The sequence below is a fragment of the Pan troglodytes genome, chromosome 8, assembly GCF_028858775.2.
Source record: "Pan troglodytes isolate AG18354 chromosome 8, NHGRI_mPanTro3-v2.0_pri, whole genome shotgun sequence".
In the NCBI taxonomy this organism is placed as follows: Eukaryota; Metazoa; Chordata; class Mammalia; order Primates; family Hominidae; genus Pan; species Pan troglodytes.
This window is the reverse complement of record NC_072406.2, coordinates 84,627,621-84,653,739: the sequence shown is the minus strand read 5'-3', so window position 1 is coordinate 84,653,739 and position 26,119 is coordinate 84,627,621. Positions and strand designations below refer to the sequence as shown.

Genomic DNA, 26,119 nt, shown 5'->3' with positions numbered 1-26,119 from the left:
TGCAGTGGCTGGTACCGGTTGTTCCTTTCTATGTTGAGTGCTTCCTTCAGGAGCTCCTGTAAGTCAGGCCTGGTGGTGACAAAATCTCTTGGCATTTGCTTGTCTGTAAAGGATTTTATTTCTCCTTCACTTATGAAGCTTAGTTTGGCTGGATATGAAATTCTGGGTTAAATTCTTTTCTTTAAGAATGTTGAATATTGGCCCCCACTCTCTTCTGGCTTGTAGGGTTTCTGCCGAGAGATCTGCTGTTAGTCTGATGGGTCTCCCTTTGTGGGTAACTCAGCCTTTCTCTCTGGCTGCCCTTAATGCTTTTTCCTTCATTTCAACCTTGGTGAATCTGACCATTATGAGTCTTGGGGTTGCTCTTCTCGAGGAGTATCTTTGTGGCATTCTCTGTATTTCCTGAATTTGAATGTTGGCCTGCCTTGCTAGGTTGGGGAAGTTCTCCTGGATAATATCCTGAAGAGTGTTTTTCAACTTGCTTCCATTCTCCCCATCACTTTTAGGTACACCAGACAAACGTAGATTTGGTCTTTGCACATAGTCCCATATTTCTTGGAGGCTTTGTTCGTTTTTTTACTCTTTTTTCTCTGACCTTATCTTTTCGTTTTATTTCATTAATTTGATCTTCAATCACTGATACCCTTTCTTCCACTTGATCGAATCGGCTGCTGAAGCTTGTGCATGCGTCACGAAGTTCTCATGCCATGGTTTTCAGCTCCATCAGTTCATTTAAGGTCTTCTCTGCACTGTTTATTCTAATTAGCTATTCATCTCATCTTTTTTCAAGGTTTTTAGCTTCATTGCGATGGGTTCGAACATCCTCCTTTATCTTGGAGAAGTTTGTTATTACCGACCTTCTGAAGCCTACTTCTGTCAACTCGTCAAAGTCATTCTCTGTCTAGCTTTGTTCTGTTGCTGGCAAGGAGCTGCGATCCTTTGGAGAAGATGCGCTCTGATTTTTAGAATTTTTAGCTTTTCTGCTCTGGTTTCTCCCCATCTTTGTGGTTTTATCTACCTTTGGTCTTTGATGTTGGTGATCTACAGATGGGGTTTTGGTGTGGACGTCCTTTTTGTTGATGTTGATGCTATTCCTTTCTGTTTGTTAGTTTTCCTTCTAACAGTCAGGTCCCTCAGCTGCAGGTCTGTTGGAGTTTGCTGGAGGTCCACTCCAGACCCTGTTTGCCTGGGTATCACCAGTGGAGGCTGCAGAACAGCAAATATTGCAGAACAGCAAATATTGCAGAACAGCAAATATTGCTGCCTGATCCTTCCTCTGGAAGTGTCGTTCCAGAGGGGCAGCCGCCTATATGAGGTGTCTGTCAGCCTCTACTGGGAGGTGTCTCCCAGTTAGGCTACATGGGGGTCAGGGACCCACTTGAAGAGGCATTCTGTCCATTTTCAGAGCTCAAACGCCGTGCTGGGAGAACCACTGCTCTCTTCAGAGCTGTCAGACGGGGACGTTTAAGTCTGAAGAAGTTGTCTGCTGGCCTTTGTTCAGCTATGCCCTGCCCACAGAGGTGGAGTCTAGAGGCAGTAGGCCTTGTTGAGCTGGGGTGGGCTTCGCCCAGTTCAAGCTTCCTGGCCGCTTTGTTTACCTACTCAAGCCTGAGCAATGGTGGACACCTCTCCCCCTGCCCAGCTGCAGCCTCGCAGTTCGATCTCAGACTGCCGCGCTAGCAGTGAGCAAGGCTCCGTGGGCATGGGACGTGCTGAGCCAGGCACCGGAGAGAATCTCCTTGTCTGCCAGTTGCTAACACCTTGGGAAAAGCACAGTATTTGGGCAGGAGTGTCCCGTTTTTCCAGGTAGTCTGTCATGGCTTCCCTTGGCTAGGAAAGGGAAATACCCCAACCCCTTGCGCTTCCCAGGTGAGGTGCCACCCCGCCCTGCTTCAGCTCGTCCTCCGTGGGCTGCCCCCACTATCCAACCAGTCCCAGTGAGATGAACCAGATACCTCAGTTGGAAATGCAGAAATCACTCATCTTCTGCATCGATCATGCTGGTAGCTGCAGACCAGAGCTGTTCCTATTCAGCCATCTTGGAACGCCCCCCACTTTTTTTTTTTTTTTTTTTTTTTGATACAGGGTCTCACTCTGGCCCAGGGTGGAGTGCAGCGGCATGATCATAGCTCACCGCAGCCTTGAACTCCTGGACTCAAGTGATCCTCTCACTTCAGCCTCCCAGGTAGCTGGGACTACAGGCACATGGTACCATGCCCAGCTAATTTTTAAATTTTTGTAGAATCAGGTCTCACTGTGCTGCCCAGGCTGCTCTCGAACTCCTGGCCTCAAGCAGTACTCCCACCTTCCCTCCAAAAGTGCTGGGATCACAGGCATGAGCCACCATACCTGGCCTTTATTTCTTCATTTTTATTTTTATTTATTCAGTTACTCACAATGATGAGGAGATAATCAACTATGGATTACTAAGCCCAAAGTAAATCCTATATCTTAATTATTATCATTACTTCCTAACAGCTTTTCACATTTGTTACTGCTTTCCACAGTTTGCCACATCTTTAGGAAAAATCAGCATATCAAGCCTGGTATAGGGGTCTTTAGGTGTTGAGTATATGAACAAGCTAAATTTCCAACTCTCTTATGAATGCTGATAAGCTGTCAGCAATGCTAGGACAAAAGGAGTGTGGGAATGTGTTATATTAATATTTTCATCTAAGCAGTAGATCCCAGAGTGCTCTTTGATGGAGTTAGAGGAAAGCAAACTGGCACTCAGGTGAGAGAAAATAGCAGTTTGCTTTCCTACTACAATTAGTCCTTGGTTCTTAACTCCTAAATTTGGAGCTGTTATATTTTGTTCTAACAGACAGTCTCTCTGTTTCCAAAACTCTTACAATCCCATATGAAAAGAAGAACATCTTTGAACTCTGAATAATGTTGGGCCTCCTAAATCTCAGAGAAGTATGTAACACAAGACTAGGGTTTTTCATGTTATTGAAAGCAGAAATTGGATATAAGATCTTCTGCTTGCTGAAGAGTCATCTAAAAGGAAAAATGGCATGAAATTTTTAGCAATTTCATGTGGAAACATGAACTGCATAGATTGGTTGGAATATTAAATAGCAGTTAATTCTGCCAGAGTTTAAGGCTTATTCATGTTGATCAAGATCTGAAGGAAAGATAACCAACAAATTTTATGTAATTTAAAATGCTCTGCGAGTTGATGGAAAGCACTTAGTATAGGCTCTGGTACATAATAAGTGCTATGTAAATGTTTGCCGTTATAAATGTTAGAATATGGATTGTTCTTTAACCATCTAGAGAATTTTTCTAAGTAAGGAAGATGGCCCATTTAGGCCTTCTTTGCTTTGGAACTGAATTATTATTTCCCACTTTCTCCATCTCTCCATACCTAATGACATACTTTTAAGCTGGTTAAAAAAAAAAAAAGTTAAGTGAACTGGATTTACTCAAGATTATTCCCTCCACAAGGGGAATGTGATTAAATTAGAGGTAAATGCCCCCATTCTATTCCAAATTCTCAAGCATTCAGAAAAGTTAAAGTCAGTACTGGAGGACTTTTTAAAACAAACTGAGCTGATGATCTGCTGTTTTGTTCTAAGGATTTAATCATCGTCATTGATTGATATTGAGGAATATGTTTTAATATTTTATGTTTCCTTGTTTAAAATAAAGAAACTGTAGGTCAATATTTAATTACTTTCTTATCTAATGAGGAAAGATTCCCTAGAATATAAGCCAATGAAAGAAGTTGTAGGCTGGGCACGGTGCCTCACGCCTGTAATCCCAGCACTTTCGGAGGCTGAAGCGGGTGGATCACCTGATGTCAGGAGTTCGAGACCAGCCTGACCAACATGGTGAAACGCTGTCTTTACTAAAAATACAAAAAAATTAGCCGGGCGTGGTGGCAGGCGCCTGTAGTCCCAGCTACTCTGGAGGCTGAGGCAGGAGAATGGTGTGAATCTGGGAGGCGGAGCTTGCAGTGAACTGAGATTGCACCATTGCACTCCAGCCTGGGCGACAGAGCAAGACTCCATCTCAAAAAAAAAAAAAAAAAAAAATACAAAAATTAGCTGGGCATGGTGGCATGCACCTGCAATCCCAGCTACTCGGGAGACTGAGGCAGGAGAATCACTTGAACCCAGGAGATAGAGGTTGCAGTGATGAGCTGAGATTGTGCCACTGCACTTCAGCCTGGGCAACAGAGCAAGACTCTGTCTCAAAAAAAAATTGCGAAGAAAAAGCCAGGCACCAGTGGCTCACGCCTGTAATCCCAACACATTGGGAAGCCAAGGCAGGAGGATGACCTGAGGTCAGGAGTTCAAGACCAGCCTGGCCAACATGGTGAACCCTCATCTCTACTAAAAAATACAAAACATTAGCTGGGCATGGTGGTGCAGACCTGTAATCCCAGCTACTCGGGAGGCTGAGGCAGGAGAATCACTTGAACCTGGGAGGCGGAGGTTGCAGTGAGCCGAGATCGTGTCACTGCACTCCAGCCCGGGTGAGACTCCGTCTCAAAAAAAACATAAAGGAGGAAGAAGATCCACGCATTTGCCTACAATAAAGATTTTAAATTTCCACGCATAAAACAGACCTAAACAAAATTAACAGATGGGCAAACTGAGTGATGTGGTTTGGATATTCGTCCCCTACAAATCTCATGTTGAAGTGTGACCCCCCCAATGTTGGAGGCTGTGACTAGTGGAGGTGTTTGGGTCGTGGGAGTGGATCCCTCATGAATGGCCTGGTGCCGTCCCCATAGTAATGAATGAGTTCTTGCTCTCGTTCACATGAAAGCTGGTTTTTTAAAACAGCCTGGAACCTTCCCCCTCTCTTTTCCTCTTTACTCTCGCCATGTAATATGCCTGCTCCCACTTCAACTTCCACCATGTCTGTTAGCTCCCTGAAGCCTTCACCAGAAGCAGAGGCTGGCACCATGCTTCCCCTACAGCCTGCAGAACCAAAATAAACCTCTTTTCTTTATGAATTACCCAGCTTCAGGTATTCCTTTATAGCAACACAAATGGACTAATACACTGGGCAAAAAAATTGGCAGGCAGGGTGGCTCATGCCTGTAATCCCAGCACACTGGAAGGCCAAAGTGGGAGGATCACTTGAGGCCAGGAGTTTGAGACCATCCTGGGCAACAGAGGAAAACCCCGTCTCTACAAAAAGAAAATTTGGTTTTTATATTTATTTGTATTAAATTTTTTAGAAACATAGCTGGGCATGGTGGCACACGCCTGTAGTCCTAGCTACTCAGGGGGCTGAGGTGGGAGGATTGCTTGAGCCCAGGAAGTTGAGGCTGCATTAAGTGTTGATCACACCACTGTGCTGCAGCCTGGGTGACAGAGTGAGACCCTGCCTCAAATTAAAAAAAAAAAAAAAAAAAAAGGCAATACATTAACAAAAAGCAAATATTTTTAATCTTAAGCTAATGAGACAAGTATCAGCACTGCTATTTTTAAAAATAGACAACATAAAAAATTCACAGAGGAAGAAATATAAATGACCACTACATATGTTAGAAAAATGGTCAACCTAGCTCCCTCTCCCTCTCCCCACGGTCTCCCTCTCTTTCCATGGTCTCCCTCTCATGCGGAGCCGAAGCTGGACTGTACTGCTGCCATCTCGACTCACTGCAACCTCCCTGCCTGATTCTCCTGCCTCAGCCTGCCGAGTGCCTGCGATTGCAGGCACGCGCCGCCACGCCTGACTGGTTTGGGTGGAGACGGGGTTTCGCTGTGTTGGCCGGGCCGGTCTCCAGCCCCTAACCGCGAGTGATCTGCCAGCCTCGGCCTCCCGAGGTGCCGGGATTGCAGACGGAGTCTCGTTCACTCAGTGCTCAATGGTGCCCAGGCTGGAGTGTAGTGGCGTGATCTCGGCTCGCTACAACCTCCACCTCCCAGCCACCTGCCTTGGCCTCCCAAAGTGCCGAGATTGCAGCCTCTGCCCGGCCGCCACCCCGTCTGGGAAGTGAGGAGTGTCTCTGCCTGGCCACCCATTGTCTGGGATGTGAGGAGCCCCTCTGCCCGGCTGCCCAGTCTGGAAAGTGAGGAGCGTCTCCGCCCGCCGTCATCCCATCTAGGAAGTGAGGAGCGCCTCTTCCCAGCCGCCATCACATCTACGAAGTGAGGAGCGTCTCTGCCCGGCTGCCCATCGTCTGAGATGTGGGGAGCGCCTCTGCCCCGCCGCCCCATCTGGGATGTGAGGAGCGCCTCTGCCTGGCCGCGACCCCGTCTGGGAGGTGAGGAGCGTCTCTGCCCGGCCGCCCCATCTGAGAAGTGAGGAGACCCTCTGCCTGGCAACCACCCCGTCTGAGAAGTGAGGAGCCCCTCCGCCCGGCAGCCGCCCCGTCTGAGAAGTGAGGAGCCTCTCCGCCCGGCAGCCACCCCATCTGGGAAGTGAGGAGCGTCTCCGCCCGGCAGCCACCCCGTCCGGGAGGGAGGTGGGGGGGTCAGCCCCCCGCCGGGCCAGCCGCCCCGTCCGGGAGGGAGGTGGGGGGGTCAGCCCCCCGCCCGGCCAGCTGCCCCGTCCGGGAGGTGAGGGGCGCCTCTGCCCGGCCGCCCCTACTGGGAAGTGAGGAGCCCCTCTGCCTGGCCAGCCACCCCGTCCGGGAGGGAGGTGGGGGGTCAGCCCCCCCGCCCGGCCAGCCGCCCTGTCCGGGAGGGAGTTGGGGGGGTCAGCCCCCCGCCCGGCCAGCCGCCCCGTCCAGGAGGTGAGGGGCGCCTCTGCCCGGCTGCCCCTACTGGGAAGTGAGGAGCCCCTCTGCCCAGCCAGCCGCCCCGTCCAGGAGGGAGGTGGGGGGGTCAGCCCCCCGCCCGGCCAGCCGCCCCGTCTGGGAGGTGAGGGGCCCGTCTGCCCGGCCGCCCCTACTGGGAAGTGAGGAGCCCCTCTGCCCGGCCAGCCACCCCGTCCGTGAGGGAGGTGGGGGGGTCAGCCCCCCGCCCGGCCAGCCGCCCCGTCTGGGAGGGAGGTGGGGGGGTCAGCCCCCCGCCGGGCCAGCCGCCCCATCCGGGAGGGAGGTGGGGGGGTCAGCCCCCCGCCTGGCCAGCTGCCCCGTCTGGGAGGTGACGGGCCCCTCTGCCCGGCCGCCCTTACTGAGAAGTGAGGAGCCCCTCTGCTCGGCCAGCCGCCCCGTCCGGGAGGGAGGTGGGGGGGTCAGCCCCCCGCCCGGCCAGCCACCCCGTCCGGGAGGTGAGGGGTGCCTCTGCCCGGCTGCCCCTACTGGGAAGTGAAGAACCCCTCTGCCCGGCCAGCCGCCCCGTCCGGGAGGGAGGTGGGGGGGTCAGCCCCCTGCCCGGCCAGCCGCCCCGTCCGGGAGGTGAGGGGCGCCTCTGCCCGGCCGCCCCTACTGGGAAGTGAGGAGCCCCTCTGCCCGGCCACCACCCCGTCTGGGAGGTGTGCCCAACAGCTCATTGAGAACGGGCCAGGATGACAATGGCGGCTTTGTGGAATAGAAAGGCGGGAAAGGTGGGGAAAACATTGAGAAATCGGATGGTTGCCGTGTCTATGTAGAAAGAAGTAGACATGGGAGACTTTTCATTTTGTTCTGTACTAAGAAAAATTCTTCTGCCTTGGGATCCTGTTGATCTGTGACCTTACCCCCAACCCTGTGCTCTCTGAAACATGTGCTGTGTCCACTCAGGGTTAAATGGATTAAGGGCGGTGCAAGATGTGCTTTGTTAAACAGATGTTTGAAGGCAGCATGCTCGTTAAGAGTCATCACCACTCCCTAATCTCAAGTAACCAGGGACACAAACACTGCAGGAGGCCGCAGGGTCCTCTGCCTAGGAAAACCAGAGACCTTTGTTCACTTGTTTATCTGCTGACCTTCCCTCCACTATTGTCCCATGACCCTGCCAAATCCCCCTCTGTGAGAAACACCCAAGAATTATCAATAAAAAAAAAATTAAAAAAAAAAAGAAAAAAAGAAAAATGGTCAACCTAGTAATCAAAGAAATACTAATTAAAATGAGTTGTCACTTTTCCTCTAGCAAAGATTTTTTATTATGTTTGATTTTGTTAAGGATACTAAGAAATGCATATTCTCATATATACTAGTGGGATTGCAAATTGATACATTTTTCTGGAAATTAATTTGGCAGACTACATTGGGAGCATTAAATAGTTTATCTCTACCATTTTTAGACCGAAGAGAGTGGCAAAAAATAAAAACTGACAATACCAAGTGCTGGTGATGATGCAAAGCAGTGGGCACTCTTATACATAGCTGATAAAAAGTGTTGGTGTGATTATTTTGCAAAATGATTGGGCATTATCTTGAAAGGCCAGCAGTTCCACTTCCAGATATATACCCTAGTCTCAGAACTCTTGTTTTTCTTTCATCAGCACAGTTATCTAAGAATGTTCATAACAGCATTGTTCCTAATAGCAAAAAACTGACAATAATTGAGATGTCCATTTAGAGGAAAGCTGATACGTAAATAGTGGTAGAAGCTGGGCACGATGGCTTACACCTGTTATCCCAGCATTTTGTGAGGCCAAGGTGGGAGGATCACTTGAGGCCAGGAGTTCGAGACCAGCCTGGGCAAGATGGCGAAACCCTGTCTCTACCAAAAATGCAAAAATTAGCTGGCGTGGTAGTGCTCGCCTGCAATCCCTGCTACTCAGGAGGCTGAGGCATGAGAATCACTTGAACCCGGGAGGCAGAGGTTGCAGCGAGCCAAGATCACACCACTGCACTCCAGCCTGGGTGACAGACCAATACCCTATCTCAGAAAATAGATAGATAGATAGATAGATAGACAGACAGACAGACAGATAGAGGTATATTCAAAGCAGTAGAAATCTGTAACAGTAAAAATGAAAGAAGCACAGTTAAATGTTGTAACATGTAGGAATCCTTGAAATATAATGAGGATTAAAAAAAACAAATTGCAAAAGAATATATCCACTGTGATACCATTTTAAAAAGTTAGGAAGCAAGTAAAAGTAAACAATATATTGTTTAGGAATACAAGCTTTTGTTTTAAACTATTGAAAATAATAGGCCAGGCGCGGTGGCTCACGCCTGTAATCCCAGCACTTTGGGAGGCTGAGGCTGGCGGATCACCTGAGGTCAGGAGTTCATGACCAGCCTGCCAATGGAGTGAAACCACGTCTCTACTAAAAATACAAAAATTAGCCAGGCATGGTGGCGCATGCCTGTAGTCCCAGCTACTCAGGAGGCTGAGGCAGGAGAATTGCTTGAACCTGGAAGGTGGAGGTTGCAGTGAGCCAAGATCACGCCATTGCACTCCAGCCTGGGCAACAGAGCGAGACCCTATCTAAAAAATAATAATATTAATAATGTACTAGAAAAGGGAGGCAGGGCATGGGCTTCAAATGGAGTGCTGATGCTTCCTTTCTCAGGGTAAGTGGGAGGCTCGTGGTGTTTGTTTTATTATGCTTCATAACTTGTCTGTTGTATGTATTATTATGTATATGTCAAATATTTCACAATAAAAATTTTAAAGATCCCATAATTTATATTTCAGAATTTTGTTTCTAGGGATCAATTCCTAAAATAATGATGAAAAATTAAGTTCAGCAAAAGTTTATCAGAGTGGTACTTATCATAGACAAAAAATGAAACAGCCTAGATGTCCAATACCATTTTTTTAAATCTTGCCTTTTTCAAGAAGGGATTTCAGAAAGTCATAAAAAGTACAGGCAGTGAGATAAAAGTAAAAACTTGCTGAAAAATTAAAGTTAAAAGAAAGAAGAAAGTAAAAGAAAGCCTAACTTTCTTTTAAGAAAAGTTAAGTAAGGTTAGTATGAAAAGTGTAAGTCATAATGTCTCCTATTCTAGAAGAGGCCCACAAACTTGACTATAAGCTTTCCAGTAACCAGGATAAAAAGGCAAACATGATTCACGTTGACTTTAAAATAAGAACATATCAACTGTTCTGATACTGAGACCAGAGAGAAATTTCTCTCCACATTAACTGTGTGGGCAAGTTATTTCACTTTTCTCTGTTTATGAAATAGAATAATACTATTACCTATTATATAGCATTGCGAGAATTAACAAAGGTTAGTTCCTAGGATGGCACCTGGCAAGTATAAGCACTCAGATATGTTACTGATTAGCCAAAATGAATGGCATTCTCAAGACTATCCTTATAGAAATCAGTATCATGGAGGTACATATTAAGAGATAAACGTAGAGATATTCCTTGCCTTAGATAGGAAACCCTCCCAACAATAGGACAGAAGTGTTGTGAATTTTCTGGTGTTTTGTCTGTGTTCATTCAATACATATTTATTGAGCTCTTTCTTTATGCCAGGTTTTCTGTTTTATAATTATGGCCAGGGTACAGGTTATTAAGTTGGTGTTCTGCTTCAAGCAACTCTAAGTAGTTTAATCTTGAAGTCATTCTAATGTGTTGAATAATAAATAAAATTAATTGCTACATTTGTTGAATTTCTTTTCTTTTTTTTTTTTTTTTTTTTGAGGCAGGATCTCGCTCTATCACCCAGGCTGGAGTGCAGTGGCGCGATCTTGGCTCACTGCAACCTCCACCTCCCAGGTTCAACTGATTCCCTTGCCTCAGCCTCCCAAGTAGCTGGGATTACAGGTGCACACCACCAGACCCGGCTAATTTTGATATTTTCAGTAGAGACAGGGTTTTACCATGTTGACCAGGCTGGTCTCAAACTCCTGACCTCAAGTGATCCTCCCACCTTGGCCTCCCAAAATGCTGGGATTACAGGTGTGAGCCACCACACCCAGCCCATTTATTGAATGTTAACTGGGCCTCAAACTCTGTACTAATTTCTTTACATATATTATCCCATTTAATCTTTACAACAACACTTTGAGGTCACGAATATTATCTCTATTTTTTGGTAAGAAGATTTGAACCCTCGGAACGGGTAAGCCACTTCCTTGAAGTCACAGCCAGCAAGTATGGGTTCAGGCCAGAATTTGGATCCAGGCCTTCCTGATTGTAAAGTCCATATTCTTAGTCACTTCAGTATATTACTTTCTGTGGAATGAAAACAAAACATATCAAACCTTGAAACCTTTTGTTCCAAATCTAAAATATTTTTCCCTGACACCCTCAGTCAAATATTTCCTGATTGTTATTATCTTGTAATAAATTCATGCATTAATCTTATTATCTTCGTGGTTTTGGCTGTCAGGCTGGAGGGTTAACCTTTCCCTGGTCTGACTGTTGTGATTGGTACTCATCATTTAGTCAGTTGTTTTGATCACCAACCTGAAATTTTTTCTTAAAAACCATTTTTAAATGGAAGGAGGCCAGGTACAGTGGCTCACGCCTGTAATCCCAGCACTTGAGGCCGAGGCGGGTGGATCACCTGATGTCAGGAGTTCGAGACCAGCCTGGCCAACTTGGTGAAACCCCATCTCTACCAAAAATACAAAAAATTAACCAGGCATGGTGGTGAGCGCCTGTAATCCCAGCCCACTTGGGAGGCTTAGGCAGGAGAATTGCTTGAACCTGGGAGGCAGAGGTTGCAGTGGAGATCGCGCCATTGCACTCCATCCTGGGCAACAAGAGCAAAACTCCATCTCAAAAATAAAATAGAAGGAATGTTTGGATTGGAAGTAGAAAGTTCTAGCAGTTGAGTTTGGTAATCTATAATCTTATGGACCAAGACTCTAATGACTTGTTTTGGCCCCTGCTGAAGGCACTAAACTGTGTTGCCTCTGTTCCAGATGTGAACCTTCTTCCTCAGTTTGCCAGCTACTCAAAAGACAACCTTGTTAGTGTTTGCAATAAAGCTGCCTCTTTAAAGATCAAGAAAATTCAGACTCCTGGCAGTCTGACCTGGGCTCTTGAGTGTCCCTTGTCAATTGCAGTAACATAGATTTCAATTCAAACTATGAAATGTGTATGTTATGCTCACCGGGTAGGTTTACAGTCGAGAACTTTGCTTGTAATCATTTTCCTTTAGATGGGCATAACACAGTTATTCTGAGACTCCTGATAGTGGCAGTGGCATGGTTAGGACCTCAAAAGCCACATACTATCAGATTCAAAAACACAGATGTGTTCAGCTCAGTGGCTTGAGATCACTATGCAGTCTTGCATTGCACAGTTCAGAAGCCTATCAAGAAATTTATCATTCATATATATATATATATATATATATATATATATATTAGAGATGGAGTCTATGATGCTGAAGCTGGTCTTGAACTCCTGGGCTCAAGCGATCCACCCATGTCAGCCTCCGAAAGTGCTGGGATTACAGGCATGAGGCACTACACCTGGTCCCCAAAATTTATCATTCTGAAAACTTGTATGAGGAGAGGATTTACTCTGGGGGATGGACAGAGTCTCTTGAAAGATAACTGTATGAAAGAGAAGGCTGAAGTTTACATTTGTTGGATACATTAACCTCAAAAGTCTTCAATAAATGAAGACCCACTTGCAGATACTGATTTCTTTTTCCTTTTACTGTGCTTCTATTCTTACTTTTGGCTTTTGTTCATAATATATGTTTTCTTCCTTTCCTGGCTTCCCATTCTTAAGTCATTTCATCTAGATACGTGTAGACCATCTGTCCTTCCAAAACGACAAGGGACGGGTGGGAACAAGAGGCGCAGTGTGAACAGAAAGCCAGGAAAAACCTTGCAGTTTTTTGGCTCCTCCTTGCCTACCCTGCAGCCCCCTGGGGAACAACAGGGAAACAACAGCTTGTATCCATTTGAGAAAGTGGCAATGGCTGCAGAAGGGGAAATGTGAGGCTGTTAAGCTTTCTTCCTAGACACGGAAAAACAATGCAGATGGTGGGTGGCATGCTGGAATACACACATGCTGTGCCTCAGAATCAAACACAGTGGAGGCTTTTAATTTTCATTGAAGTAGAACATCAGAGGTTCCAACATTAGTGGAAAATAGCTTGGGTGAAGTAAAATGTAAGCCTGTAATTTGAATTTCTTCCAAATATGCAATTAGAACTTTTCTACATTATGATAATTTTGTAATAACCTGTGTCTTTCCTCAAAAGATCCTCCCACAACCTTGGGGATTGATTACATGTATATGGCACTCCAGGAGTGCACCCACAGGATTGTCCCAGCTTAAGATAGCGGTTTAGTATCCCTTATCCAAAATGCTTGGGACCAGCAGTTTCAGATTTTGGAACATTTGTGTTATACTTACTGGTTGAGCATCACTAATCCAAAATTCAGGCCGGGTGCTGTGGCTCACGCCTGTAATCCCAGCACTTTGGGAGGCCTGAGGTGGGCAGATAGCTTGAGCTCAAGGGTTTGAGAACAGCCCAGGCAACACAGGGTACCCCCATCTCTACAAAAATGCAAAAATTAGCCAGGCGTGGTGGTGCATGCCTATAGTCCCAGCTACTCAGAAGGCTAAGATGGGAAAATCACTTGAGCCCAGGAGGTCGTGGCTGCAGTGAGCCATGATTGTGCCACTGCACTCCAGCCTGGGTGACAGTGCAAGACCCTGTCTGAAAAAAAAAAAAAAAAAAATCCAGAATGCTCCAATAAGCATTTCCTTTTTGCATGATCTTTGAGCAACGTGTTGGTGCTCAAGAAATTTTGGATTTTGGGCCAGGTGCAGTGGCTCACGCCTGTAATCTCAGCACTTTGGGAGGCCAAGGCAGGCGGATCACCTGAGGTCAGGAGTTTGAGACCAGCCTGGCCAACATATAGTGAAACCTTGTCTCTACTAAAACTACAAAAATTATCTGGGCATGGTGGCACATGCCTGTAGTCCCAGCTACTTGGGAAGCTGAGGCAGGAGAATCACTTGAACCCAGAAGGCGGAAGTTGTAGGGAGCCAAGATCATGCCACTGTACTCCAGCCTGGACAACAACAACAAAAAAAGTTGCTCAACAACAACAAAAAAAGTTTTGGATTTTGATGCATTTCAGATTTGGGGTTTTTGGATTAGCAATGCTTAACCCTGCATACACTTGACCCCTGCAGCCACATGATGTCTAGCTATTGCCCTTGAAAATTTAACCCAAATGAAGGTCCTTGAGATACTACCTTCAAAGTTCCCTAGCCTTAGCATAGTGGTCTTCAGTTAATAAATTTTGAACAAATAGGACATTAGTTCAAGTCTGTTTCCATTAGCAGTTTTGCGTGTAAAGAAAAACAGCTCTCCATGGCTCCCTCCAGCCATGTTTAAGACCTCAGAAATAAGGGGGGTCCTGCCTCAGAAAAGCCTAAAAACCTAAAAGGAGAGGTGCTGCCCAAAATCAAATTATAGAACTGAAGTAGTAAGCGTCGAAGTGGCCATACGACTTGGACAAGCAGAAGTTGATTGTTTTTAAGCCCTTTCAGATTCCAGTCACTTAAAAATAATCATAATAGAGCCCATTACCAAAAGACAAGTCTGAGTTTTCAAAGAACATTAGTAAAAATGCTAATCTTGGAATTGCTGCTTGGGCATCTGCACTGGAAATTAACCTTACTGTCTGAAACAAAACAGAGGCGAGGCCTTGTGCCCCTATGAAGAACAGAGAATAAAGGCCTTTTGTAAGCCTTGAGCAAGCTGCAGCTGCTGCCAGTGTTACAAACAAGAAACTTTTCAACCATGAATCTATCTGGTGAGATAAAGCTGAAAATTCATCTAGTTCCAACATATGGGATTGCCCCACAGCTGTGAAACCTCCCAGATAAGGGTAGAATGAACACTCTAAATCATTAAAGTCGGCCCTGGAGAGCAGGGAGCACAGCCTTGTTTCACATGCCTTGAAGAAGCCCATAGGTGAACTTTTACCCAGGTTTCAGATTTCACTGAAAATCTGATTTAAACATTGCAAAAAGTATGCCCATTTAGAAAATTTTGTCAGTCCTTCACTTTGTTTCAGGATAGTAAATTGAGTCATAAATCACACTTAAATTGAATCCTGAAAACTTTTGGTATTGTCAAAAATTTATCAGCTCTATAGAATGATGGTGTGACAAACATCAAAAATTGAGTGGCAGTGTTGAAAAAGAGGCTTTCACCTAATATTAATGATGTTGATTTCTTTGGACATAGTTTTGTGTCTCATTTAAATGTGACTAAGCCCCATGGCTGTGTAAGTTTATCCAAAACAACACAGTGCTATTGTACAGGAAGCGAATGTGCCACTGCTCAGAAGTAGGAAATGGTGTGGTGTTGAGAGATAGTCTTTGGACCCAAATAAGGCTGAGTTCAAATCCCAGCTCTGTCACATGTAGCTGCATGTTACTTCAGTTTTCTCATCTGCAGAGTGGAGCTAATAGTAGCTGCTCCGTAGGCTGTTATAGTGACTATATGAGGCCAGGCACAGTGACTCACACCTGTAATCCCAGCACTTTAGGAGGCCAAGGCAGGCAGATTGCTTGATCGCAGAAGTTCAAGACCAGCCTGGCAACATAGCAAGACCCCCATCTCTATTTACAAAAAAAAAAAGTAATTTAAAAAAAGAACATATTGGTGAAGTACCTGGCCCATAGTACATACTCAGTAAATGATCACTGTTAGGCCAGGCATGGTGGTTCATGTCTGTAATCCCAGCACTTTGGGAGGCCGAGGCCAGTGGATCACCTGAGGTCAGGAGTTCAAGACCAGCCTGGCCAACATGGTGAAACCCTATCTCTCCTAAAAATACAAAAATTAGCCAGGCGTGGTGGTGTGCGCCTGTAATCCCATTTACTCGGGAGGCTGAGACAGGAGAATCGCTTGAACCTGGGAGGTAGAGGTTGCAGTGAACCAAGATCGCACCATTGCACTCCAGCCTGGATGATGAGTGAAACTCCGTCTTAAAAAAAAAGGGGGGGGGGGGAGTGGTCACTGTTATAGGTTGATACAAAAGTAATTGTATTAAAATACAGTTCTATGTTTTGCTCATTGACACAGTCCCACTACTAAGGAAACAAATTTAGGTCTCTGTCAACTTACTGAGCTAGCTGAAGAAATGAGAGCTGAAAGAGAAATTCACTCTTAACTTTCTTATTTCGTGTCTCATATGTAAGTCCTATCTCTATCAATGTCCTAACATTTTATTGCTATTTTGGGGAAACTTGAAAATATATTACTCTTCTTTAAAATTATGTTCTCAGACCTTTATGAATTTTTTAGAAGAGTAATCAATATTATTATCTTTAAAGCAAAATTAGGAATGCTTCCATTCATAAGATATCAGGATATCGGGATATTGCTGAGTCTGGGTCTGATCAGTAAACGTTATCCATCTGTTCCGTTAACCATAAACATCTAGAGGCTAGGAATACCTAACTTCCTGGGAATGCAGCCCAGCAAGTCCCAGCCTCATCTTTCCTAGACCTTACTCAAGATGCTGTTGCTCTGGCTTGACTGTCTCTGACAATAGTAAGTGGCAGATCTGGGATAAGAACCTATATCTTCTGTTTCTTAGTTTTTGCAGATCTTACTGAGAATTGTACCTCAAAAATATAGTCCCAGTCATCAGCTATTTTCTGCCATCAAACACAGCTGATCATTCCGTGTTCCACGTCAAAATACTTTCCATTGACCCTAGGAACATTCTTTCTGTTTCCCTCCCAGTTTGAACGCCATGACCCTGTGGATGGGAGAATTACTGAGAGGCAGTTTGGTGGCATGCTACTTGCCTACAGTGGGGTGCAGTCCAAGAAGCTGACCGCCATGCAGAGGCAGCTCAAGAAGCACTTCAAAGAAGGAAAGGTAGGTAGCTTTGGCTGGAGGAAGAAGAGAAACCGTGGTAATGTATGGTTATTATTTAATATGAAGGTATTAACATAATGATGAGAGTATTTCATGAACCAATGATTACACCTAATTCATTTCTGGTACCTGAGGTCCATAGGGAGAAAAGAAATAAGCAATGGGTGAGGAAGAGGAGAGCGTCCAGAATCATCCCAGGTTTCTTGTTCAGGAAAGGGTGGCACCAACTGAAATTGAGAATTTTAAAGGAGAGACTGGTTTAGATGGGAAAATAAGAATTCAGTCATGGGCATCTTAAATTTAAGATGCCTGTGGACTATCCAAGTAGAGATGGTCAGCAAGCAGCTGCATATTCACATTACCTTAGAGGTCTGAGATAGATTTGGGAATCATCAACACACGTTAGAATTACAACCATAAGAACAGATGAGATTACCCAAGGAGGGTATTTTACAGAAAAGAACTATGGGCCAAGGACAGAATCCAATGGGACACAAACATTTAAGCAGCTCAGGAAGCAAATCTAGAAGAAATGGTTAGAGAATACCTAAAGAAGCCGGGTGCAGTGGCTCACACCTGTAATCCCAACACTTTGGGAGGCCGAGGCAGGTGGATCACTTGAGGTCAGGAGTTCAAGACCAGCCTGGCCAACATGGTGAAACCCCATCTCTACTAAAAATACAAAAATTAGCTGGACATGATGGCGCGTGCCCATAATCCCAGCTACTCAGAGGCTGAGGCACAAGAATCACTTGAAACCAGGAGGCAGAGGTTGCAGTGAGCCAAGATTATGCCACTGAACTCCAGCCTGGGCAACAGAGTGAGACTTCATCTCAAAAAAAAAAAAAAAGAATACCTAAAGAGAGTAGTGAAATCAAAGTCAAGGAAATAGAAGGTTCAAGAACTGAGGGGTCTACCATGTCACATATAATAGCGAGGATCCAGTAAGCTAAAGGTGGTAACATCCATTGGTTTTGGTGAAATGGCAGTAATTGGTGACCTTTGAGAGGGCTGTTTCATTAGAGTAGTCTAGTTGGAAGGCATCCCTATTCGATGAAAAGTACAGAAGCAGAGAAAGGAGAGAGGTGGAAGAGGAGGCTCTGGAAAGTGGGAAATCACATAGGCAAATTCCAAGACAGTGTATTAGCCTACTGGGGCTACTGTAACAACATACCACAGACTGGGTGGCTTTAACAAGAAAAATTTATTTTCTCACATTCCTGGAGGATAGAATCCTGTGATTAAGGTGCTAGCTGATTTGGTTTCTGATAAGAGCTCTCCTCCTGCCTTGCAGGTAGCTGCCTTTTCAATGTGTCCTCACACAGGCTTTCCTCAGTGTGTGTACATGAAGAGAGGGAGAAATCTCTTTGTGTTTCTTCTTATAAGAACACTAATCCTAGCAGATTAGGGCCCCACCCTTGTGACCTCATTTAGCCTTGTTATTTCCTCTAAGGCCCCATCTCCAAATACAACCACATTGGGCACAGTAGGGGTTAGGGAGGGCTTCAACATATGAATGGGGTAGGGGGTGGGGTCAGTCCATAACAAGCAGGAAAAACAAACCTGGCATGTGTGAAGAACTGAAAAGGGACTAGTTTGTATAGAAGGTTCTGAGCAAAAAGGAGAGTGGCCTGAGCTGAGCTCAGAGAGGGATATGAGGAACAGAACATGCAAGCCTTCATAGGAATGGAGGGAGTTTGGAGTTCACTCACAGTGCAGTGGAACGCCATTAAATAGTTGTGAGTAGTGAAATGACATGGTTGTATGTACGTTTAAAGAGACAACTCTGGCTGTTTTATGGAAGATAGTTTGGAGAAGAGCAAGCATAGAAACAAAAAGACTGATAATAAGCCTATTAGAATTTAGGAGATGAGTTAGAGTTTTTTGAGCAGCCTTGAGGTTGGAGAACATGGATTTGTGGAACACTAGCAACACTGCTCTCTGGTACCCTTCAACACCAGCTGCCCCTGGTACAAGGAAAGAAAAGATGGTGGCTGCGCACGGTGGCTCACGCCTGTAATCCTAACACTTTGGGAGGTCAAGACACGCAGATCACCTGAGGTCAGGAGTTCAAGACCAGCCTGGCCAACATGGCAAAACCCTGTCTCTACTAAAAATACAAAAATTAGCCAGGCGTGGTGGTGGGCGCCTATAATCTCAGCTACTCAGGAGGCTGAGGCAGGAGAATCGCTTGAACCCGGGGAAGGGGGGGTGCAGAGGGAGGCGAAGGTTGCAGTGAACCAAGATCACACCACTTCACTCCAGCCTGGGAGAAAGAGCGAAACTCTATCTCAAAAAAAAAGATAAAGAAAAAAAGAAAGAAAGAAAAGATGATAGGACTGAATCAGCATCTGAGAGAGAGATGAACAAACAGAAGCAGAGACCAGTTAAAAGGTCAGTCCTCATTAGGCATGGTGGCACATACCTGTAATCCCAGCACTTTGAGAGGCCGAGGCAGGAGAATCAAAGTTCAAGACTTGCCGCAATGTAAGACGTGTCTTTTCTTTTTATTTTTCTTTTCTTTTTATTATTATTATTATTTTTTTTTTTTTTTTTTGAGACGGAGTTTCGCTCTTGTTGCCCAGGCTGGAATGCAATGGCGTGATCTCGGCTCATCGCAACCTCCGCCTCCTGGGTTCAAGTGATTCTCCTGCCCAGAAGTTCAAGACCAGCTTGGGCAAAGTGGCGAAACCTTGTCTCCACAAAAAATACAAAAACTAGCCAGGCATGGTGGCACGTGCCTGTAGTCGCAGCTACTCAGGAGACTGAGGTGGGAGGATCACCTGAGCCTGGGGAGGTTGAAGCTGCAGTTAGCTTGATCATGCTACTGCACTCCAGCCTGGGTGACAGAGTGAGACCTTGTCTTAAAAAAAAAAAAATCCAGGCCTCTAAGAGAACACACACACATAAACACACAAAGCAGTGCTAAGGCTAGAACCCAGATTTTCTCATTCCCAGCCCAGTACTCTTCCCACTGGACAATGGCTACCATCTGACCATGACCAAGAATCTAACCTGGCACTAAAAATGTTCCATGAGAGATTTCCAAGTGTATTAGTCCATTCTCATGCTGCTAATAAAGACATACCGAGACTGGTAATATATAAAGGAAAGAGGTTTGATTTCACAGTTCCACATGGCTGAGGAGGCCTCACAAGCACGGCGGAAGGCAAAGGAGAAGAAAAGACATGTCTTATGGCTGGGCGCAGTGGCTCACGCCTGTAATCCCAGCACTTTGGGAGGCCGAGGCAGGCAAATCACCTGAGGTTGGGAGTTGGAGACCAGCCTGACCAACATGGAGAAACCCCCTCTCTACTAAAAATACAAAAAGTTAGCCCGGCGTGGTGGTGCATGCCTGTAATCCTAGCTACTCAGGAGGCTGAGGCAGGAGAATGGCTTGAACCCAGGAGGCAGAGGTTGCAGTGAGCCGAGATCGTGCCATTGCACTCCAGCCTGGGCAACAAGAGCGAAACTCCGTCTTAAAAAAAAAGGAAAAGACACGTCTTACGTTGTGGCAGGCAAGAAAGAGAGCATGTGCAGGGGAACTCCTTTTTGTAAAACCATCAGATCTTGTGAGACTTACTATCAAAAGAACAGCACATTAAAGACCTACCCTCATGATTCAATTACCTTTCACCAGGTCCCTTCCACGACACATGTGCATTATGGGAGCTACAATTCGAGATTTGGGTGGGGACACAGCCAAACCATATCACCAAGATAGTGTGGCATGGTAGGCATGAAGATGGAAGACTTGAGACTAACTTCTGCCTCAGAGGTTCCCATAGTCATTAGACAAATCACTTAACCTTACTGGCCTCATGAATTGAGAGGCTTATCCTAGATGCTTGCTGTAAGGGCCCTTCTAGCTTTAAAGATTCAATAATTGAAAATAAGATAGAGGATTGCTAGTGCTTGTCCCAGTTTTCCTAGTTAGTCTTTGTGCAAGAAATGTTGCATGCATAGCATTGTCCTAACTTGGTGGAAAACCCTTCTTATCAGCCAGACTTTTTCCTCCTTGTCTTGGATATTGAAAAGTTGGAAGGACCTCTGAACCAGGCTGTGGGCTGCAAATGAGGGCAGGCTGGCTCTGAGAGGAAGTGTCAGCTTCTCTGAACTCAGTCCAGCCTTTTCCCACAGCAGGTGTTCTCTTGGCTGTGGGGAAGACTCATCATTAATGGAAAGTAACAGAGAAAAAACATTTATCTCCCATAGAGCACTTCTACACTCCCCAATACTTAGCTCATATCTGTTGGAAATCGTAATTTCAAAAAACTGATTACGAATGTATAGGTGGATTTTTTACCCCTATGCTGGAAGAATAGTGTTTACATTCAGACATGCTCGTTTATTTAGACCATGCTTATTTTTAAAGGTTGGTCCAGATATTGATTTGACTTTAATTATCTATCATGATAGGTGAATTCATATTTCATTATGAGTTTACACTTAAAAGCAATAAGGGGCATTGGAGGCATCTCCCTTGAAGGAATAGAGTATTTGAGCATTGGCAGGAGTTAATTTAGGATCTGAAGACCTTGCAAAAGAGCTCTAAAATGAAAGAACAAATTTTGTCAGATGATGAAAATCTGCGGTGTTAAATTACTTTTGGCCCAGAATTTCTAGCCTGTGTTAGCAACGAGATTAAGATTGATTGTCCTCTCATGTTGATTAAATAGTTTGTGAACATAGCAATTAACTAAAGTGAGTGTCAAGGAAGGGCCTTTGCTCCTAAGGTTACGAGTCCATCTCTCTAGGACCATTTCCTATAAAAGGGGAATCACCATCTGCTTTCTAATTGCTTCTTTTATTCCATTTTGGATTTGTTAACATGAAAATGTAAGTTTTCATTTGGCTGACATTAATCAGTTTCTGTGTGAGGTTCTGTATCAAGGTATCAAACAAGACCTAAGAGATTGAAGGTCCTAGTGGTGGTATTAAATTTTTGCATATAAATTAATGACCATGCAATGTTTCACAGCCATTTTTCTCTTCCTTTCTAACAGCCTTGTTAGATACTGTGTTTTTGAGAATATAGAGACAGAAAGAGAAGTTAATAACCCATTCAGAGTCTGGTCTAAAATCCAAGGCTTCCTATTCCAGATCTTGTCTTTTCCATAAGAAAGTGCTGTTTCTCCTAATCATACTCTTCCTGTAAAGCAGTGCTTCTCTACTATAGGATCACTTGAGGAATTTTTAAGGAATGTGGTTGTTTGGGCCCTCTTCAAATCAATTAAATCAGAGGCTCAGTAGGTGGGTCCAGGCATCAGTGTTCTGGGGTTTTCTTAACCCTCTGCATGAGAAATTCCAGAAGTGTTTCTTAAAGGGTGATATGGTTTGGCTGTGTCCCCACCCAGATCTCATGTTGAATTGTAGTTCCCATAATCCCCATATGTCCTGGGAGGGAACAGGTGGAGATAATTGAATCATGGGGCAGTTTCCCCCATCCTGTTCTCATGACAATGAGTTAGTTCTCATGAGATCTGATGGTTTCATAAAAGGCTTCCCCCTGCACCAGGCACTCATTCTTCTTCCTGCTGCCATGCGAAGAAGGATGTTTGCTTCCCCTTCTGCCATGACTGTAAGTTTCCTGAGGTGTCCCTAGCCCTGCAAAACTGAATCAATTAAACCTCTTTCCTTTGTAAATTACCCGGTCTCAGGTATGTCTTTATTAACAGCATAAGAACGGACTAATACAAAGGGTCCCCAGGTAAATCTAATGTGCAGCTAGGCTTATGAGCCACTGCCCAAGAGATGCAATGCTCCATCAGTGTCTCTAGCTGTTTTATCCCTAAGTAATAGTTTGAAGAACTGGGGAACCTGCCATGCTTGACAAAAATTACTCTATTGATGCTCTGAAAAACCACCATGTTTTTATTTAACAAAGAGTTTTCTGAGACTTCATAAATGTAATTCACAGTGGTGATCCTCTATGTTTATGAATGCAGAAGCTACTAACTAGTAACTTCTTAAGGATGAAATTGAAAATTATAACTCAGTTCAATGGCAGACATTGCTGTGTGCAAGACACTAAGCCAGGTGCTGTGAAAAAGACCATCCCTTATCCTTACAACTATATTTCTTTTTTTTTTTTTTTTTTTTTTTTCCGAGACGGAGTCTCGCTCTGTTCTCTAGGCTGGAGTGCAGTGGCCTGATCTCGGCTCACTGCAAGCTCCGCCTCCTGGGTTCATGCCATTCTCCTGCCTCAGCCTCCTGAGTAGCTGGGGCTACAGGTGCCCACTGCCACGCCTGGCTAATTTTTTTGTGTTTTTAGTAGAGACAGGGTTTCACCATGTCAGCCAGGATGGTCTCGATCTCCTGACCTCGTGATCCACCCGCCTTGGCCTCCCAAAGTGCTGGGATTACAGGCGTGAGCCACCACACCCAGCACAACTATATATATTTCTTAAGTCTGTAATAGTCTAGTAAGAGAAAAATATGTATGCAAAGAACTCTGTAATTCTATATTCACATTTACATTCAATATTTATCGAGCAGCCACTATGTGCCAAGCAGTCTTCTAAATACTGGGAATGCAGTAGTGAGCACACCAGTGTCTGCCTCATAGAACTTAGCATTCCTACTGGAACGAAACAGATTTTAAACAAATATAAAGCAAGGTAACTCACTTAGCTTTGAGCTTCTTGAGAGCAGTGCCTTATTCATCTTTGCATGTCCTCTGTATGGTGGCGGTAAATGCTTATGAAATGCAATGATAAATGTGTTGAGTACTCTATTAAAGGTATGAGATCTTTTTGAAGCACTAAGGAGGAAGATTAGAGCCAGCTGAAGAGACCGAGTAAGATTTCTTAGAGGAAGTACAATTCGAACTTGGCCTTAAACATGGAGTAGGATTTTGACAAGCAGAAGCTTATAAAGACATTTGCTTTTGCTAAGTGTTTCCTGTCGTAGCCCTATCCCCAACAGCCTTCTGTGTGTATGATTGCTTATTAATTCTGCTACTAGCCATTAAGCAGTTAGTACTTATCAAACAGTTCTAATAAAACTATTAGATTGTTGAGTTTTCATATCATCTGTGGATAATATATGCGAGCTCTCCTTTTTCACTTATTCTCAGATATTTGAACCACATTAGTCATCTGTGGAATATCAGATTCTAGAAATTGCTAGCATACCCCTTGAAAACTCATTAACTCCAAATATTAGGTGCCCACCAGTCACTATGTAGTATAGCGTGTGAAATGTGGCCATAAAACTAAAAAGACTAGAACTCTACTTTTTGTTGTTGTTGTTGTTACTAATTAGCTTTGAAACCTGTACTTCCCCCAAAGGAGTACTAAGCTGTGCATTACTATAGGAGATTTAGTTTTATGAGTTTTCCCTCTATTATTTTCCTGTTTTTTCCCCACAATGAATTTCATTTACATCAACTTTTCCCCTATTCCCTATCCCTCAAGATCCTACACATTCCAGAGAAGAGAACCTACTTCAGAGCTTAGTAGAATAAATTCATTATCACTAGTTCTGTAGTAATGAGCCTGCCAAATTACTAAGGACTCATATCTACCACTTACTGAGTACTTTCTGTGTACTAGACATTTTACATATCTTGTGTATCTACCTGCTTGGTAGATACTAGGTAGAATTATCATTTTTCAGATGAAAAATAGTCCTCTGAGCCTTAGTTATTAACCTGAGATCAACAATGTCTTAGGAAGGCGGCACCAGGGTTCAAAGCTTTATTCTTATTCCAGAGTCCATAGCCTTCTTACTAATCATCCTGTTTGTTGCCACTCCTTATTCTCCATGGTTTAAATAAGCACAAGTTTTTAGGGAAACAAAACCAGTGTTGCCAGATGCCAGCCTAAGATTCTTAGGAAGATAGCTAGAAAGGTTAAGTTATGGAAGCAGATGGTGGAAGACCGTAAATCCCAGGCTAAAAAGTTTGGAGGTTTATCTAATTGACAGTAGGAAATCATGGACATGTTGTGAGCGGAAGGGATAAAGATATGAAGAAAGTGATGTTTCAGAAAGATTAGATACCTGTGGAAATGTAAGTAACAGAAATGGTATAATTTCCCCTGCTGCCAGGCAACAGTTGAAGAGAAGTCTGGGGTTTGCAATAGGAAGATGCTTTATCAGAGCAAGACAGGCATAGTAATACCTCTGAAAGGTACCCAAGAAATAGGTAACATGGGCCACATGTAGCACAGTGTTCAGAAAGAATTGCTTTGTACCTGGTATAAAAATATTAATTAAAATTGTTTTAAAACTAAGCAGGAGAGGCTGGGCACAGTGACTCACGCCTGTAATCCCAGCACTTTGGGAGGCCAAGGTAGTTGGATCACCTGAGGTCAGGAGTTCAAGACCAGCCTGGCCAACATGGCGAAAGCACATCTCTACAAAAATACAAAAAATTAGCCGGCCATGGTGACAGGTGTCTGTAATCCCAGCTACTTGGGAAGCTAAGGCAAGAGAATTGCTTGAACTCGGAAGGCGAAGGTTGCAGTGAGCCAAGATTGCTCCATTGCACTCCAGCCTAAGCAACAGAGTGAGACTCTGTCTCAAAAAAAAAAAAAAAAAAAACTAAGCAGGAGATTGAGCAGAGGATACATGACAAGAATGGTGAGAGGCATGGGATATAAGGAAGGAAGAAGACTGTTTTTTTCAGTGGGCCATAGACAGAACTTGGGCAATTAGATTGGCTTCTGGTAGACGGATTTGCTGTGACTGATTAAAAGGCAGGAAGAGGGAATCATCCATTACAGTGTTTGCACTCATCATGGCCTGTCAGCATTAGATATCTCACTTTACAGCTGACTCCAAAGGAAGCTACATTTTCCTTGTCTCATCTACTCTGACTGCTTCATATTTTTAAACAACTTTTTTTGAGGTATAATTTATATACCATAAGTTATCCATTTTAACTGTACAATTCAGTGATTTTTAGTAATTTTAGTGAATTTTAGTAAATTTGCAGTTATGCAATTATTACTGCCATTCAGTTTTAGAACATTTCCATCACCCCAAAAAGATCCCTCCTGCTAGCTTTCAGTCAATCCTCATTTCTACCCTAGCCCCAGGCAACTATAAAACAGCTTTCAGTCTCTATAGACTTGCATTTACTGGACATTTCATATAAATACAATAATAAGGTAGTCTTTTGTGTCTGGCTTCTTTTACTTAGCACAATATTTTTATGTAGATGCTTATATTAATAGTTTATTATTTTCTATTGCAGAAGAGTAAATAGTATTTTATTTACTACATTACATTTTTATGTAGATGCTTATATTAATAGTTTATTATTTTCTATTGCAGAAGAGTAAATAGTATTTTATTGCTTGGATATACTAAATTTTATTTATCCATTCACATTTGGATTGTTTCCAGTTTTGGGCTATTAGGAATAATGTTGCTGTGAACATTGCATACAAGTCCTCCTGCAGACCTGTGTTTTCATTTTTGTTGAAGATTCCTAGGAGTGAAATAGCTGGGTTGTATGGTAAATTTAATGTTTTGAGGAACTGCTAAA

At 44.2% G+C, this 26,119-nt stretch overlaps 1 protein-coding gene across 3 annotated transcripts in view; it reads left to right on the top strand.

Annotated features, from left to right (window-relative positions):
• Positions 1-26,119, top strand: part of MICU1 (mitochondrial calcium uptake 1) — a 258,934-nt gene that overhangs the window by 186,082 nt on the left and 46,733 nt on the right. For all 3 annotated transcript variants that reach the window (XM_009458672.5, XM_054659695.2, XM_016918531.4), the window contains one exon: positions 16,486-16,623. In XM_009458672.5, the coding sequence (XP_009456947.1) occupies positions 16,486-16,623 (138 nt within the window). The remainder of the gene's footprint in view (positions 1-16,485; positions 16,624-26,119) is intronic.